Here is a 16,892-nt window from a genome sequence, read left to right as displayed (position 1 = left end):
TGTGGCTGACCCCGTCCCCCTGCCTCTTCACCTGGACCTGATCACTCAGGACCACGGCAGGCTCCATCACCCAGACCTTCAGTCGCTGCACCTCATGGCGTGGCTCCTGAGTGGCTGACCCGGTCTGAAATGCGTTGCTCTACCCCAGTGCGACAGGTGCTCCTGGGAAGCAGGAAGCCTTCCACTAGAGCGACATATTCGGTCAAATGGAAGCATTTCACGTGCTGGTGTGCGAATCGAAACTTCCTTCCCACCGCAGTCTCCATCTCTAATATCCTTGACTACCTCTGGTCCCTCAAACAACAGGGCCTGGCGGTGTCATCTCTAAGAGTTTGCTTGGCGGCCATTTCCACCTTCCACCCAGGAGGGGATGGCCACTCGGTGTTTTGTCACCCAATGGTGACTAGGTTCCTTAAGGGTCTGGAGCGTCTTTACCCTCAGATTCGCCGCCCCGCCCCCACCTGGGACCTGAACCTGGTTCTGGCCCGGCTCATGTCCCCCCCCATTTGAGCCATTGGCAACTTGCTCCCTTCTCTACCTCTCCTGGAAGACTGCCTTCCTGGTGGCCATCACCTCCGGTAGGCGAGTGTCGGAGCTCCGGGCCCTCATGGTAGATCCCCCGTTACTGGTGTTCCACAGGGCGACAAGGTGCAGCTTGAGACCCGCCACCCCGCCTCCTCTCCCCCAAAAGTGGGTCTTCAGCTTTCACGTCCAACCCAGGAAACTTTCTTCCCTGTCTTTCCCAAAACCCGATTCGTCCCGCAGGGAAGCAACGCCTTTCACTCATTGGACATCTGTAAGGTGCGCTCGCTTTTTTATATAAACGAGCGAACCACCGTTCCGCAAATCCCCAGCTCTTCGTTTGCGGTAGTCTGAGACGTGTCAAAGGGTTGCCCGTCGCTCTTCAGAGAACTCTCCTCGGTCGGGAGTGATGTCCGTGTATCCGAGCCGTATTTGACTTGGTCTCATGCCCTTCGGGTCACGTGACTGCGCACCTACCAGGGCTCAAGCCTCATCGGCGCGCTTGGCCTTGCCCCACGTGCCCATCTAGGAAATCTTGTAGTGGACAGCAACCCTGGTCCTCCATTCCATACCTTCGCTTCCATTAATCCCTGGTCCAGCAGTCCAGAGATGATGCGGCCTTTCCGGCTCCTCCGTGCTACACCGCTGCCGACATCTCACCCGACCCACCCGGCCTGCGGTAAGGGCTTGGGCAGTTCCACCTAACTGGGCAATGGATATGGAAACCTGCACTCGAAGAAGAAAGACGGTACTCACCTTTGTAACTGTTGTTCTTCGAGATGTGTTGCTCATATCCATTCCACACCCGCCCTCCTTCCCCACTGTTGGAGTAGCCGGCAAGAAGGAACTAAGGAGCGGACGGGCCGGCAGGGGTATATATCAGGCGCCATGGCGGCGCCACTCTAGGGGGCGACCTGCCAGCCCACCGGAGTTGCTAGGGTAAAAATCTTCTGACGAACGTGCACGCACAGCGCGCACACCTAACTGGAATGGATAAGAGCAACACATCTCGAAGAACAGTAGTTACAAAGATGAGTAACGGTCTTTTTCTACTACATAGTTTTCTGTAGGATTCCATTGTTGAAGCTGATTGTGGTGTCCAGAAAGTTGATGATCATGTGGGAGTATCCCAGGGAGGGAGAGATGGATGGGTGGTGGTGGTTGAAGTTTTAGTGAAAAATCTATGAGGGTGATGTGCATCAGGTATATCGTTGGTTTGTGACGCATTTGTCCAGAAATTATTCTTAAAGGTTGGCCATGAAGAGGTTGGCATATTGTGGAGTCATCCTAGTACCCAGAACTGTTCCCATGCTTTGGACAAAGTGTTTATTGTTGAATGTAAAAGTGTTATCGATGAGGATGAAATAGATGAGTTTGGCGATGAGTTTGGGGTGTCTAGCTGTGTGTTGTCCGTTGTCTTGGAAATATTTGGGGCAGGCAGGTATGCTGTCATTGTGAGGTGTGTTGGTGTATAGAGAAGTGACATCCCTGATGGCAGGGATGGTGTTCTAAGGGAAGTAGTTAATGTTGTGGAGATCGTGGAAGGAGGAAGCTGGCCCTTTTTGTGATGAGTGGTTTGAGGATGGTTTCTGAGTCCTGATTTTCCTTCAGTAAGAGTGCTGTGGCCAGATATGATGGGTCTGCCTGGGTTCCCTTGTTTATGTATCTTGGGAAGCATGTAGAGGGTCCCTGGGGTGGGTTCTTGGGAGGATGAGTTTGTCCTGAAGTTGTTCAGGAAGGATTTGATGTCCTTAAATTCCTGGGTGAATTGCAGCATGGACTCTGCTTTCAGTTCTTTATAATATGGGGGTTTCAGAGAGCTTGTTGACTTTGTTAACGTAGTCACCGTGGTTGGGGACTATGATGGCATTTCATTTGTCAGATTGTTTGATCGCCGTGTGGTTAGATAATCCAATCGCCAGATTAGACTTCAGGGACTGTATAGCTGTCCTCTCAAAGGTGGAGAGATCCTGGTGTATGTGATGTTGTTTTTTAAGGATTTCACCGTCAATTTCTCTCATGATGCAATCAATATAATGATCAAGGGTATGGTTTCATCTGCTCTGTGGTGTCCAGTCAATTTTTTTTTCCTTCTTATGCGTGTCAGTAGGGACATGGTAATATGAGTGGTCATCATTGTGAAAGAATTAATTGAATTCATAACTCTTCTAGATACCAAAAATCACAGGCTGAATAGAGACACTGGTTTTATGGCTTATTACAACAATCTGTGTGACCTGCTAACAACCCTTCCCTAGCTGTTTTCTTTCCCCTCGCGACCATTCCTTTCCTTTCCTTTCCCTCCGGTGACTACAGGAGTGTTCACAGGCCACTTCACCTTGAATGATCATACGAACATAAGAACAACCATACTGGGTCAGACCGAAGGTCCATCTAGCCCAGTATCTTGTCTTCTGACAGTGGCCAGTGCCAGGTGCGCCAGAGGGAATGAACAGAACAGATAATCATCTCATCCCCCTGTCTCCCATTCCCAGCTTCTGGCAAACAGCCATTGGCTAATAGCCATTGATGGACCTATCCTCCATGAATTTACCTAGTTCTTTTTTGAACCCTGTTATAGTCTTGGTCTTCACAACATCCTATGGCAAGGAGTTTCACAGGTTGACTGCGTTGTGTGAAAAAATACTTCCTTTTTTTATGTTTTAAACCTGTTGCCTACTAATTTTGTTTGGTGATCCCTAGTTCTTGTGTTATGAGAAGGAATAAATAACACTTGCTTTATATACTTTCTCCACACCACTCATGATTTTATAGACCTCAATCATATCCCTCCTTAGTCATCTCTTTTCCAAGCTGGGAAGTGCCAGTCTTATTAATCTCTCCTCATAGGGCAGCTGTTACATACCCCTAATGATTTTTGTTGCATTTTGTTCCTTTGAAATACATGTAACTTCTTATGCTAAATAATCTGTTGCGTCTTGTGTTTAGTTGTGATATTGTGTACCTTTCTCAGACTAAGGAAGAACTCTGTGTAAGCTCGAAAACTTATCCCTCTCTCCAACAGAAGTTGGTCCAATGAAAGATACTGCCTCCCCCCACATTGTGTCTTGTAGAAATTTTAGACAAAATGTGATCTCACTGTTGTGTGTTTTTTAAACCATAACACGTGAACTTTTTTCAAAGTTAGTGAAAATTTTCATTCACCCTGAGAATTGACCTTCAGTGTTTTGGTAACAAAGATTTGAATCTGAACTACAAGGGTAAGTGAAACATAGGCTTATTGTGGAACTTTTTCAGTGGGTTCCAAGGCTAGAAGGCACCATTGTGTCTAGTCTGACCTGTATAACAGAGGCTATAGAGCGTCCTCAAAATAATTCCTAGAAGACATCTTGTAGATGAACATCTAAGTTTGATATAAAAATGATCACTGATTTAAGAATCCACCATGATCTTTCATAAATTATTCCAGTGTTTAATTGCTCTCACTGTTAAATGTGGATTTTATTTTGCAGTCTAAACTTGTCCAGCTTCAACTTCTAGCCATTGGATCGTGGTATACCTTTCTCTTCATCCTGAAGAATGCAAAGCCTACTGGTAGTCAGACTAGGAGAGTGTCTGGAGTTTAGTATTTCTGAAGTTAAAAGGAATAAGATCACTATGGCTAAAAGGTTAAAATAGCTTCAACACTTCCAGTGGCTGTCATGAGGGTGTTACACTGGGAAGGAAGGATGGTATTAGAAAAATCTAGTGTGAAGTGCATATCAGTTGAGGGGTGAGTGTTTGCATACCTTTTATTTATACATCAGTATATTGAATCAAGGTACTCGGATTCCATGGTGACAAGCATAAGACGACTTTAAACACTTTTAATGTTAAATGTCTATAGGTCTAGTAGTGTTGTAAGTTTATATAGAGCATGGCAAGACTACAGGGGTGGAAAATTTTGCATCTGTATACTGTCCAAAGTGTAGGGTTTTTTTACGTTTTACTTTTAACTCAGAATTTTTTGGTATTTCAATGTTTTTAACACTTGCAAATCTCTTGAAAATTGGTGGTGGTACATATTTCCATCTAGAATTCCAGTTTAACATAGCGCTGCACTCTAGCTTAAATTTTAATCTTGTATGCTGAACGGTTCCTTGTGTAATAAGGAACTTTTTTTTTAATGTAACTTATTACAAAATCTGTGTGTAGGGTGCTGTAAAAAAGAATGCTAATATATAGTGACCAAAAGGGACTGGTTCTGCTTTATATAACTGATGATGGGAGTGATTTGGTAAGTTGAAGTTGGAATTAATTTCTACAGGGAAGATTTAATAACTGAGTGTGCTCATGGACACAGATTTATTTTGAAAATGTTGTAAATGGCTAGACATAAGGCCATGCCAGTGCACCAGTTCCTAGTTGTGTACAGTAGGGGCCTCCATCACTTAAGAATATTCTTTATGCCTGTTGTTTTTAAATAACTATCCGCTTAGGCATCCTTCTGCTTAGTAGGAGCTGTTGCAGCCCTTTTGGCATAGGGGAAGGAGTGTTAGGCTGAGAGCTGGGATTCTGAGTTTTAGTCCCGATTCTGTGCACTTCACAGCCTTTGTATGTAGCCTTGTAACTCAGTAACACCTAGTTTAGGAGGCAGGGAAATATAATCCCCACACACTGAGAGTTCCACAAGATAATGTCAAACAGCTGGGAAAATAACCTAGTCCTAATTTCAGAGGGATGGCTGCGTTAGTCTCTATCAGTAAAAACAACAGAGTGGGTTTTAGCCCATGAAAGTTTATGCCCAAATAAACTTGTTAGTCTCTAAGGTGCCACAGGGACTCTAGTCTCTAATGTTGCAGACCAAGTCTCAGCCATCTAGCTACTTTGTTTTTGAGAATGCATGTGTCAGACCTGTGTGTTTTTTGTCTGGGCTTTCTATAAACACTAGGCCCCATTTCCCTGCTGAGCCAGGAATAGAACCTGGCAATTCTGATTCTCAGCATTCCCAGATAGTTGTGTAAGTCACTGCCCTTCGGGTGGCTGGCCCACATAGTGGGTAACAGCATGATACTGTGACCAGTTATTCATTTAGCTCAAGTAGTACATCTCTGTTGTGGATTAAAAAGTTCTGGATTCAAGTCCTGGTGATGACTTAAGTTGGGTGGGGAGGTCAGTATGACTTCCCATGAAACGCCTGTTTTTTTTTTTTAATCTTAAATTGTAATAAAAAAAACCCCACCCCTGTTAAAAGCATGCTTGAGTTTCAAAGTCAAGCCCTAAATTAGGAAATGCCAGAATTAAGGTTCTTATGCAATCTTAATTTGCCTCTTCTGTATGTATTATGAATGATTAAAATCTTCATGTGGTCACATGCTGTCAGTTCTACAACACCCAGGCCTCATTCTGTATAAAGGCTGAACAGTGTTAAAAGCAGAAGTTTGTAAGAAAGTAACTTATAGTTAAGGCACTGGACTGGAACCCCAGAGAACTAGCTTCTATTTCAGTCTCTGCTGTAGATTTCTGATGTTACGTTGGGTGAAGCTGTTGCCCCTGCAATCTCAGTTTAGCCCTTTGCTCATATGTATTATAATAGCAACTCTTGTAACAGTTTTGTGTATGTGGTTTGTTATACATTGAAATGTACATAAAATCTATTTGCACTCTTATTTTTTTTTCTTTTTTTCCAATTTATTGAAATAAACATCTGGGGGGCTTTTCAGTGGTTCACGTTTGTTAGCTTGAGAGAATGAAATAGTCTGGAATTAAGATAATATATAGTTTTGAAATAGCTACTTTTTTCATCTTCCTAAAGTAAAAAGCTTTCAATTGAATACAGGCAGAGAAAGTTCAATTAATTTTAAAATGAAGTTGTAGACCTCATTTGTGATTTTTCTCTTTGCAGATATTTTATAGAATGTCTAATGGTTATGAAGATCACATGGCTGAAGATTGCAGGGATGATATTGGTAGAACAAATTTAATCGTGAACTACCTCCCTCAAAACATGACACAGGATGAGTTACGGAGTCTGTTTAGCAGTATTGGCGAAGTTGAATCTGCTAAACTTATTCGGGACAAAGTTGCAGGTATAATCTAGTCTGTAAGAGTTTTTGCTTTGTGGTAGACTGCTTGCTCAAACCCTTGACTAAATGCAATTCAAGTAGATATTTTGGATATCTGTGTATATTGTCTGGAGCGAACAGGAATGAACACAACTAGATTTAATGCAATGTTAAGATTAAGAAATAAAGTATTATAAAGTCAAGGTATTTCATAAATGAAAGAGTTAAATTCATCTCTTGGATTAGGAGGTGCAACTCACTAATTTAATTCAGACCCTGGTGTGAGCAGGTCTCTTCAACATGTAAATTCTTCTGCAATATTAAATTGACCTTACTGAGTAAGGTGAGACATAGACTGTGCAAACAATCAGAGTCTTCAAAACAGGAAGATACTACCTGTTCAACGTGCCTTATGTATTGTTGCAGGATAACCTTACTTTAAGGAATTTTCTTATTTGAGTGCTTTATTTTGTGACCTTAACATTGCTCTAATGCTAATTCCATTTTAACTTCCCAAGCTCTGTAAGGAAGAAGGCAGGATGGGGCTCAGGGAAAAGTAATAAACACAGAGCTGCTTAGACTTGTGGAACTTGATGGTTCTTTGAAATTCAGCAAATGAAATCAGAGCCATAACTTTCTCGATGCACCTGTTTAGTTTATTAGCTAACAAGTTTCACTAGCAGAGCTTTTATCAGCTTCTTGGTGTGGAAATGAGGTGGTTAGAGTATAAAGGCACTGTAATTTTTGACATGCTATGCAGTTTCCTATATTTACAAGTTCTGCTCATCCTTGTTCAGAATCTTTTGAGTTTACAGTCTCCTGCTTCCGTAGGTGAGGTTATAAATTCCTATAACTAAGTAGCTGTGCAGCTAACTGACTGGATACGTGTTTGCCTACACTCATGTCTAAGCATGCAGTTAACAGCCTAGTGGAATTTTCTACAGCACTTCGTGAATCCTGCATTTCAAAGATTCTTACTTGCTTTTTCAAAATTAGCAAAGCCTATATTGTTCATTAAGGCCTATTTATATACCAAGTCTGAAGCTTCAAAATTCAGTGACTAAGTTATCTTCATAAATAAAAATTAATATTTGTACAGAATGTCAGTTTTGCTAGAGACGAAGCATGTAAAATTTTATGCAGAAAGTGAATATTTTAGAAAGCATGCATGTGAGAACAGGTTACTACAGCGGAAATGGCTTTGCAACTTTAGTTATAACATTGACTGATTAGTATGACTTCTGATCCCTGTTCTCATTTTTTTTCCAGAACGTTTCAGAGTCCTCCTTTAGCTGAAACTACTTTATATGGCATGTGGATATGTGGGTAGTATGAGCAGAACTAGTTCATGAGGGGTTTACACAGAAGCTTGACAATGTAGGGATGGAGAAGACCTGTGATTGTAAGCCATCCAGTCGATTTCCCAGTCAGTGCAGAACTGAATTCTACAGCACATTGTCCATTATTTTGTTCAGACTAGTTTAAAATATCTTAAGCACTATATCTGGGACTAGAGACATTCCACCACATTCTTGGGGAATCTACTTTGCAACCTTGTACATTAACTGACAGGAATGTTTTTCCTGGTCATCTTAGTTGTTCCATTCCTTAATTACTCCTAGCTAGATAATCTTTGTGTTAGACTAAAACACTTATTAACTAAAGGCTGATATGAAAGATGGAGAGTGGAGAGCCAACTGTGAGGCCTGTAACTGAATAGCAAGCCCAGCCACGCACCTCATTCATCTGCTGGGGAGGAGGAATTCATCTCTAGATTTGCTTGTGGATCCAGCTGATGGGCTTGGTCTTGGTCTTCCACATCAGCTTCTGTCTCCTGAGCATCCAAGTTAAATCTGAAGAGGTTTCCATTTTCCTTTCTCTTGCCCACTCTTACTCTTTTGGCTTTTTGGAGGGAAGAGCCTTTTTCCCCTCCTCCTTCCCTTTCCACTACCACTGCATCCCATTCTGGAGGGTCTGGTGTGGAGTTTCTGGTATTTTATCGCCTCATCTGGCTTACTTTTTGGATCATCCTTTGCTATGAAAAGCTCCAATACTTGACTATTTCATTACTTTCCGAAGCAGCTATGGGGTGGAATCTATGAGCAGCAGCACGGACGCTGGAGCTATATGCAGATTTGAGAAGACATTAGTCATCGATTAACATTTGGAAGATGATCTTTGCTCCTTATGATGGTGTTTTTATTTAGTCTTGTTTTCAGCAGAAATGATGACCTAGACCTTCTTACGAGAGAAAACTACTTATTGTTAGCGAGTGGATTTTTCATCTCTTGACAATTCCTGTCCATCTTTGATGTCTTAATGCTTCAAATACTGTTTTTGGAAATTGTCTCACCAGTATGACTCTCTTCTTAGTTGCTGCTTGAATTATGAGAAATTTAGTTATTCTAATATCAGAGGGGTAGCTGTGTTAGTCTGGATCTGTAAAAGCAGCAAAAAGTCCTGTGGCACCTTATAGACTAATAGACTATAGTTTTGGAGCATGAGCATCCGACGAAGTGGATATTCACCCATGAAAGCTCATGCTCCAAAACGTCTGTTAGTCTATAAGGTGCCACAGGACTCTTTGCTGCTTTTAGTTATTCTAATCTTACCTCGTGAATTAATCTGACTGACCACGGTTGTTGCTGTAAACTGTATTCCACTGCATCATTGTGTCTCTGGTAATATAAGATCACACTTAGAATAAATGTTCTGCGCTGGACATGAGCAAACTAGAAAGAGTTATTACGTACCTAGGTTTATATGTATTATAGTATATTTATATTTTTGGGCCAGAAAAGACAACTGTGAGCATGGTCTGGCCTGCATAACACAGGCTGAAGAATTCATATGGCAATTCCTATATTGAAGGAAATTGTTTGTCCCTACTATATACATGAACACTTTCAGGCCCAGTAATTTGTGGTTGAGTTAGATATGCAACCTCTCTATCTAAGACTTCAAGTGATAATGAATTTACCTCATCCCTTTATTGGTAATTACTCTTTCGTTTAAGGATTTGTCTTATTTCCTGTTTGAATTTTTCTAGATTTAATTTACAGGCATTGAATCTTGTTACGCAGTCTCTACTTGATTAGTCCCCTAGTATCGGATACTTTCTACCTCAGTAGGTGCCTGTAGACTATGATCAAGACCTTTAACTCTTTTTGCTTAGCTACATTGAACTTCTTAAGTTACTCATTGTACAGCATGTATTCCATTCCTTGAATCACTTTCATAGCTGTTCTCTGAAGACTCTCTCTCCAATTTTTTCTATCTCTTTTTGAAGTATGGGCATCAGAACTGGATGCACTATTCCATTAGTGGTCTCCCAGTGCTGTATATGCAAGTGATTCTGTTTCCCTACACTTAAGTAGATCCCTGTGTATACATCCAAGGATCTTGTTAGACTTTTTTGCCATAACATCCATCTTGTCTTCAGGTGGCCTACTACAATGACCCTAAGTACTTTGGAGTCACTGTTTTCAAGAATAGTTACTCATCCTGTAAATACTGGCCTATGTTTTTGTTCCTAAATCTATGAACTTGCATTTGGCTATATTGAAATTCATGGTTTCAACTTATTCTACATAATTTACCAAGCAATCTAGACTACTCTGTGTGAGGTGTTTACTACTACAATTTTCCAGTCATCTGCAAACTTCATCTGCAAAGACTTTTTATATTTTCTTCCAGGTCATTGATATAAAAAAAATAAATATTAAATTACATAAGGCTGAGAAAGATGAGGCAGGAACCCTCTAGAACAGTGATTCTTAAGCTATTGGGCAGGCCTCCCAAGGGAGGAGCAGGGACGTGTCAAGAGAGGCGCAAGGGGTATGAGTGTGTGACATTTATTTATACTTCGACAGCCAGAGCTCTCAAAATCTCGGTAGCTGGGGCTCGTGCAGAAGTGCCATGCACATATGGGAGGTGGGGGTAACGGGGCAGCTGAAGCCCTGCCATCCCGGGCTGACGCCGGAGCCCTGCCACCTGGGCTCAGGGTCTCCTCCCTCCGGCAGCCCGGGCTCCCCCCGTCTCCCACTGCTCCAGTCTCTCACTAGGAAGTGACAGGACCCTGGCTGTCAGCCCTAGGTTGGCAGCAGCAGTGTAGAAATAAGCATGACAATGAGGTGCTAAGTCTGTTGTGAAAAGTGATATTGACGAATATGACTTTTCACATCTGTGCTGGTGCTGGCGCTGGCGTGGCGCTACCTTCAGAGCTGGGCACTTGGCCAGCAGCTGCTGTTCTCTGCTCTGCTTTCAGAACAGGGTTGCAGTATATGTACTTGGGGTGAGGGTAGTAAACTATTACAGATACAAAAAAGAGGTGGCCCAGTCAAATAAGTTTGAGAATCACTGCTGTAGAAGTACCCCCACTATTTGATCATTCTCTATTAACGATTGCATTTTGAGATGTTAGCCTATTTTAATTTATCTAACAAATATCATTGATTTAATGGAGGGGTTCTCAAACTGAGGGTCAAGAGTCATCAGGTGGTCGTGAGGTTATTACATGGGAGGTTGCGAGCTGTCAGCCTCCAGCCCAAACCCTGCTTTGCCTCCAGCATTTATAATGGTGTTAAATGTATTTAAAAAGTGTTTTTAATTGATAAGGGGGGGTTGCACTCAGAGGCTTGCTGTGTGAAAGAGGTCGCCAGGACAAAAGTCTGAGAACCACTGATTTAATATAATACAGACGTATTAATCTGAGGTAATAAGTCATATGCCTTACAGATATCACAGTATATTCTATCAAGTTACCTTTATCAACCAGATTTGAAATGTTAAAAAAAAAAAAATAAAAAAATAAAAAAATCAAGTTTGCTTGACAGCACCTATTTTCCATTAAGCTATGCTGATTGTCATTTAATTATATTTCCATCTTCTCTTTATTGATAGTCCCACATCATCTGTTCCATTATTTTTGCCTGACATTGAGGTCAAACTAACTTGTAATTAGCTGCTACTCCTGTTTTTATTCTTTAAATATTGTCAGAACATTGACTTTCTTCTTGGTCTCTGGAATTTGTTTTCCAAGGTTTGTTTAACTAACGCCAGTGGCCTGCAGACTCTTGGGTGCAACATTTCCAGATTTGTTGACTGAAAGCTTTTAACTTTAGTAGAAGCTGTTTAACACCCTCCTTGGTTACTGCTGGAATGGTGCCATTATGAGGTGGATGCATTATCTAGCTTTGTTCCTCATGCAGAATAAACATTAACCAAATGCTTTTACCTTCTGTGCATTGTTGACTATTTTACCATCTCAGTCTAGTAAAGATCTGTATAAGTGTTAGGATTTCTTTTGCCTCATGATTCATTAAAAATATTCTTTCTTATTGTCCATTAACCTGTTAGCCATTATTACTCCTTTGGTACCTTTAACTTCTTTTATGAGTCAACTGCAATTCTTAACTTCTAGTTTATATTAATTGCAATCCATTTCCCTTTTTTCCATTTGCTAATTGCTGCATGCTGACTCTATATTTTATTGTTCCGTTCATATCCTCTCAGCCAGGATGCCCCTCTAACTGAAGCATTATGCACCCAGTCAGTATTTCATATAATTATTTTTAGCTTTGAGAAATGGCCCTTTTAGAATGCCACGAATCTGTTACTGGCTGGGACTGTGTTCTGTTTTCACATAGCAAATAAAATCATGATCACTTGTACTGAGGCATCTGCTAACTCTCTTTATTTTGCTGAGCAATGCATCTTTGTCCCTTAAATAAAATTCTATAGATCTTTGTTTAGTGTCTTTTTTTGAACCCTTTTTGCTAACAAATGGCTGTCTTTAGTTACATTTTCCATATAGTTAAATATCATTGCCAGTTATCCTCATATTGGGGGGAGGGATAGCTCAGTGGTTTGAGCATTGGCCTGCTAAACCCAGGGTTGTGAGTTCAGTCCTTGAGGGGGCCACTTAGGGATCTGGGGCAAAAATCAGTACTTGGTCCTGCTAGTGAAGGCAGGGGGCTGGACTCAATGACCTTTCAAGGTCCCTTCCAGTTCTAGTAGATAGGTATATCTCCAATTATTATTTTTTTTTTTTTTAACTGTTGGAGAAATTAGTGTTTAAGCAATGTTAAGTATTTTTCTATCTTTCCTATTACATTTGCAATTATCTCATTCAAAATTGCCATGTTTTCCCAGAGGCTAATGGCTTTTAAGCTACTTGTGCCTAAGTAGAGAAGGAACTGCTTTCCTAGAGGGCAACATCCAGAGTTACCTTCCAAAGTTTTAGTAACTAGTATCTAAAGCCACTACTTTAGGGCATAATCTAACTTCCCTGGGAGCAGGTTGTCCCCATATCTGTTTGGGTTTTTTTGGTATCTTGTGGCCAATGCAAGCTGCGTCGGTTTTAGAGCTAGGATACTGAACTGGATGGAGCACTCGTCTTGAATTTCTGTGTTCTGTTGGAGTGATTATGCTTCTGTGCTTGCTTCAAAGCAATCATCTGACTTCTGTGCAGAGTGTCGGGGCTGAGGGTTTTGTCCTGAGAGCCTTTGCATTGCTTAGTTGGAAGTTCAATCTCCTTTGAGGAGTTAATCAACCAAGTTATGTTTGATTGTCACATCACACTTGGAGGTCTTGGTGGCTGGCTTGGTTGGAAGGTTGGGCACCATGGAAATTTTTCCTGGCTTGATGCAGAAAACTGTACCTCTAGCCTGTTTTTGTGCTGCTGTTTTGTGGATATGTAACACCCTTGTCTTGATGTAATTCATGTCAATTGTTGCCCAAGGTTCATAGGCTGTCCCAGCCCCCCCCTTAACAATGCTTCAGCCTATTACTTGGGGGCAAAGGGATAGTGCTGAAAAGAAATATGACTGTTTAGAGTGTGATGGGCTGACGATTCCTCAAAAGCTATGTAAATATCCACTGAGGAGGAAGACACAGGCAACGTCTATCCAGGATGATCTTACTTTTGCCCACTTTCTGAAGCGGCCCCAATGCACTTCCTAAACCACAAGCCCATCCTTTCTCTTCCTGTAGTTCCCTGCTTTATTTGTTACACACCTTTGAATGAGGCTGGGGTGGGGTGAGGGCTTCAGATAACTGCCTCATTGGGGGTATAGCTGCACATTCAGCGCTGCAGCGGCACAGCTGGATGATACTGCTGCAGCGCGCCTGGTGAAGATGCTCTCTCAATAAAACTACCTCAGCGAACGGCAGCAGGTATGTCTGCAGGACAAGCTCTTCCACCAATGTACACTATACACACGAGCACTTATGTCCACGTCACTTATGTCACTCGGTGGTGGTTTATTCACACCCCTGTGTGATATAAGTTATACTGATATAAGCTGTACTGTAGATATAGCTTTAGTATGTATTCTAGGCGTTGATTTGAGGCTCAGGTTCTGTGGGACAAGAGAATAATGTCATATCATTGGGGCAAAATTAAGGAAGCAGGGGCAGCCTTTATTATGCAAATTTAAATGATTTCCCCCTTAAAATAACTGTTTGTTTAGGAAGTAGTTTAGCAATTTTACAAATCTCTCTACCACACAAGCACCACAAGTGTAATATTAACAATTACAAAAAATCATTTTGTTTAGAGAAATCTTAGACAAAAATAGTCATTGGTGAACCTCCTTGTCATCAAGGACTTTTTTTCTGCTTTAAACTGAAAAGACAGTTTTTCTTCGAATGATTGGTCCCTATTGTATTCCCGTGAGGGCTTATGCATGTGTACCATGTGTTTTGGATCTGGAGATTTTTTCAGGTAATAGTGTTCGTTGATCCGCACATGCGCCCATGGCTTGCCTCATGGTTTTTTCTGAGGTGATAAAGGGCGGACTGGACCAATCACGTCTCTTGTTCCTTCTGATTGCCGCATGGTCCAGGTCGGAACTACTAGTGTCCTCTTGCGTTTGATGCACTTTATTATTTAAAAAAAAAAAATGTACATAGTTTTACAGTTTTTACCATTTCTGTAGATTTTATAGTAGTTTTAGTAGTTTGTTAGGAGGATCGGGGTTCCTTTTGGGGTTGTTTTGTTTGCAGTGAACACCCACCACCACCCATGTGCGGCTACTGGACTATGCAGAGAACCCCAGGCTTTAAAATCTGCGCCTCCTGCCTGCATTCCTTCTTGGTCAGCTATGAACACCAACACTGCATATACTGCTTGGAAGAAGCCCTCATTTCATCCAGGTGCAATATCTGCCAGTTCTTCCCAAGCCATACCCAGACTTTCCACCTCCAGAAGTACCTCATGGAAGTTGCCATGAGACCTCACTTTGACCCTGGCCAGGCAACCCCCTGTATATCAACCTGAGGCTACCGGTAGTGTGCCTTCAACTACGACGTTCGAGGCCGGCGCCAGCAGTACCACCATTGTGGACCACGTGCCGGGGCCTAGTTAGGAGATAAGGAGACATGCACATAAGCATGGCAGTAAGTCTTCTCCTAAACCTAAGAAGGGAGAGACTCCTTCCGTGAGTTCTAGTCCTGGGGACGGAGTGCAACCTAAAGTGCACAAACATGAAAAGAAGCTGCATAAATCCACAGATCCACTAGTACTGAGTGTGGACCCATACACACAAGTCAACATAGAGCCATAAGCTCCAAGGAAGACCACCGCTCCCATTTTGGTTCCGGGGACCGAGAAAATGCTCTTGACTCCAGGGAGGTTGGGAAAAGTGCCAGAACCCTAGTAAGTGTTTTGTTCTGGGAGTACCAAGGTCCCCATGCTTTCTGGAGCCCTCTACTTCCAGGGAGACGTTATATCTGGCATCAGACATGCCACATCTGAGGCACTCATCACCCCTCTCTCCAGTAGTGCACATGCTTCTGCCAGCTCCGATGGTATTGCCAATGGAACTGGTCTCCGAGTTTTCATCTTCAAAGAACTTGGATGAGGGTTAGGGACCATCTATCCCTTTCTGCCACTATGAGTATTCACTGAGGGCTTCTATATTATGACAGTATTCTCCATTCCAGCTGCTATGGAGCCACTGGCTTCCTTGCACCATGGGGCCCTCCTCAGCACCCTCTGGATCCATCCTTCTGGCCCTATTGGGGATCCTGGCCCCAATACCTTCTCTCATAACCTGTCCATTTTGTCAGGAAGGCTTCACCTATTTCGCCATCTGAGGTGCATTCGAGTTGACATTTGGAACCTGTAATGGAGGATGAGCGTTTCAGACGTTAATTGCTGGAACAGGAGAAATTCCCCTCATCCTCTCCTGATGTGGCAGTGGTTTCAATGTCCTGCCCATCTTCTGACGACTACTAGCAATTCCAGGATCTCCTGCGTGGAGTGCCTGGAGAACTTCACATTCCCCTGGAGGAGATCCAAGACACTCAGCATAAGCTGCTGGATATACTTCTCTCAGAGTGACTGTGCTTGGCCTCAATATCAATCAACGATGCCATCCTTGAGCCAACTCACAGAGTTTGGTATATACCAGCCACACATACACCTACCTGAAAGGGGGGCAGAAAAAGATACTATGTACCAGTCAAGGGGTCTGAGTTTCTGTTCTCACATCCACCTCCCAATTAACTTGTGGTACATGCAGTGACAGAACGGGCTAGGTAACAGCATCTGCACTTCATCCCATCCAACAAGAAGGGCAAGCAACTGGACCTTTCAGGCTGCGAAGTCTTCTTTTCAGCCAGCCTTCAATACAGGATTTCAAATGATCAGGCCACATATGATTTCCTGAATTACAGAAAATTGAAGGATTTTGCTGAGAAACGGCCACAACAGGATCAGACCCGATTCCAAGCAATAATTGTGGAGAGGAAGCTGGTAGCAAGGACCTCAGTCCAATTAGCGGTACATGCAGCAGATACCTCATCGCACTAAATGGCCGTGGGCACATCGTCATGAGGAGGTGCTGGTGGCTCCATTTGTCTGGTTTACCCAAGGAGGTACAAAATACCATCAAAGACCTGATGATTCCCTCCGCACCTTCAAGATTTTGAGAGCTACATTCCATTTTGAGTTTTTACACACGTGTGCTGAAACTTAATTTCTACTGCCGCAGCTCGCACAGCATTACAGAACCTCCCAGTTTTTCCATCAACCCAGCCTTATGAAACACCAAGGAAGCATCAGAAGATTCAAAAATCTCATCCTTCAGGATCCACCTTCAGTCTTCCTCCTCCCAGATGCAACCCATACAGAAGAGGTATTTCTGAGGAACTCTAGAGAGCTGTTAGCTAACTTGCCTGCTGCCATACAACCACACCACTCCATCTGGGTGTCATCTAGCATTCTTTGCAAGCTTGGAGCGCAGTAACAACGTACTGTAACTCCTCACTTAACATTGTAGTTATGTTTCTGAAAAATCTGTCTTTAAGCAAAAACAATGTTAAGCAAATCCAATTTCCCCATAAGAATTAATGTAAGGG

General features: G+C 42.5%; 1 protein-coding gene across 3 annotated transcripts in view; it reads left to right on the top strand.

Moving 5' to 3' along the window:
- The window catches only part of ELAVL1 (ELAV like RNA binding protein 1), an 82,728-nt gene that overhangs the window by 32,305 nt on the left and 33,531 nt on the right, over positions 1-16,892 (top strand). For all 3 annotated transcript variants that reach the window (XM_032774526.2, XM_032774518.2, XM_032774513.2), the window contains one exon: positions 6,368-6,551. In XM_032774526.2, coding sequence (XP_032630417.1) covers positions 6,380-6,551 — 172 coding nt within the window. In that variant the 5' untranslated portion in view covers positions 6,368-6,379. The remainder of the gene's footprint in view (positions 1-6,367; positions 6,552-16,892) is intronic.

This window comes from Chelonoidis abingdonii, chromosome 11 (genome assembly GCF_003597395.2).
Source record: "Chelonoidis abingdonii isolate Lonesome George chromosome 11, CheloAbing_2.0, whole genome shotgun sequence".
Classification (NCBI taxonomy): Eukaryota; Metazoa; Chordata; order Testudines; family Testudinidae; genus Chelonoidis; species Chelonoidis abingdonii.
This window is presented reverse-complemented; position numbering and strand designations above follow the sequence as displayed.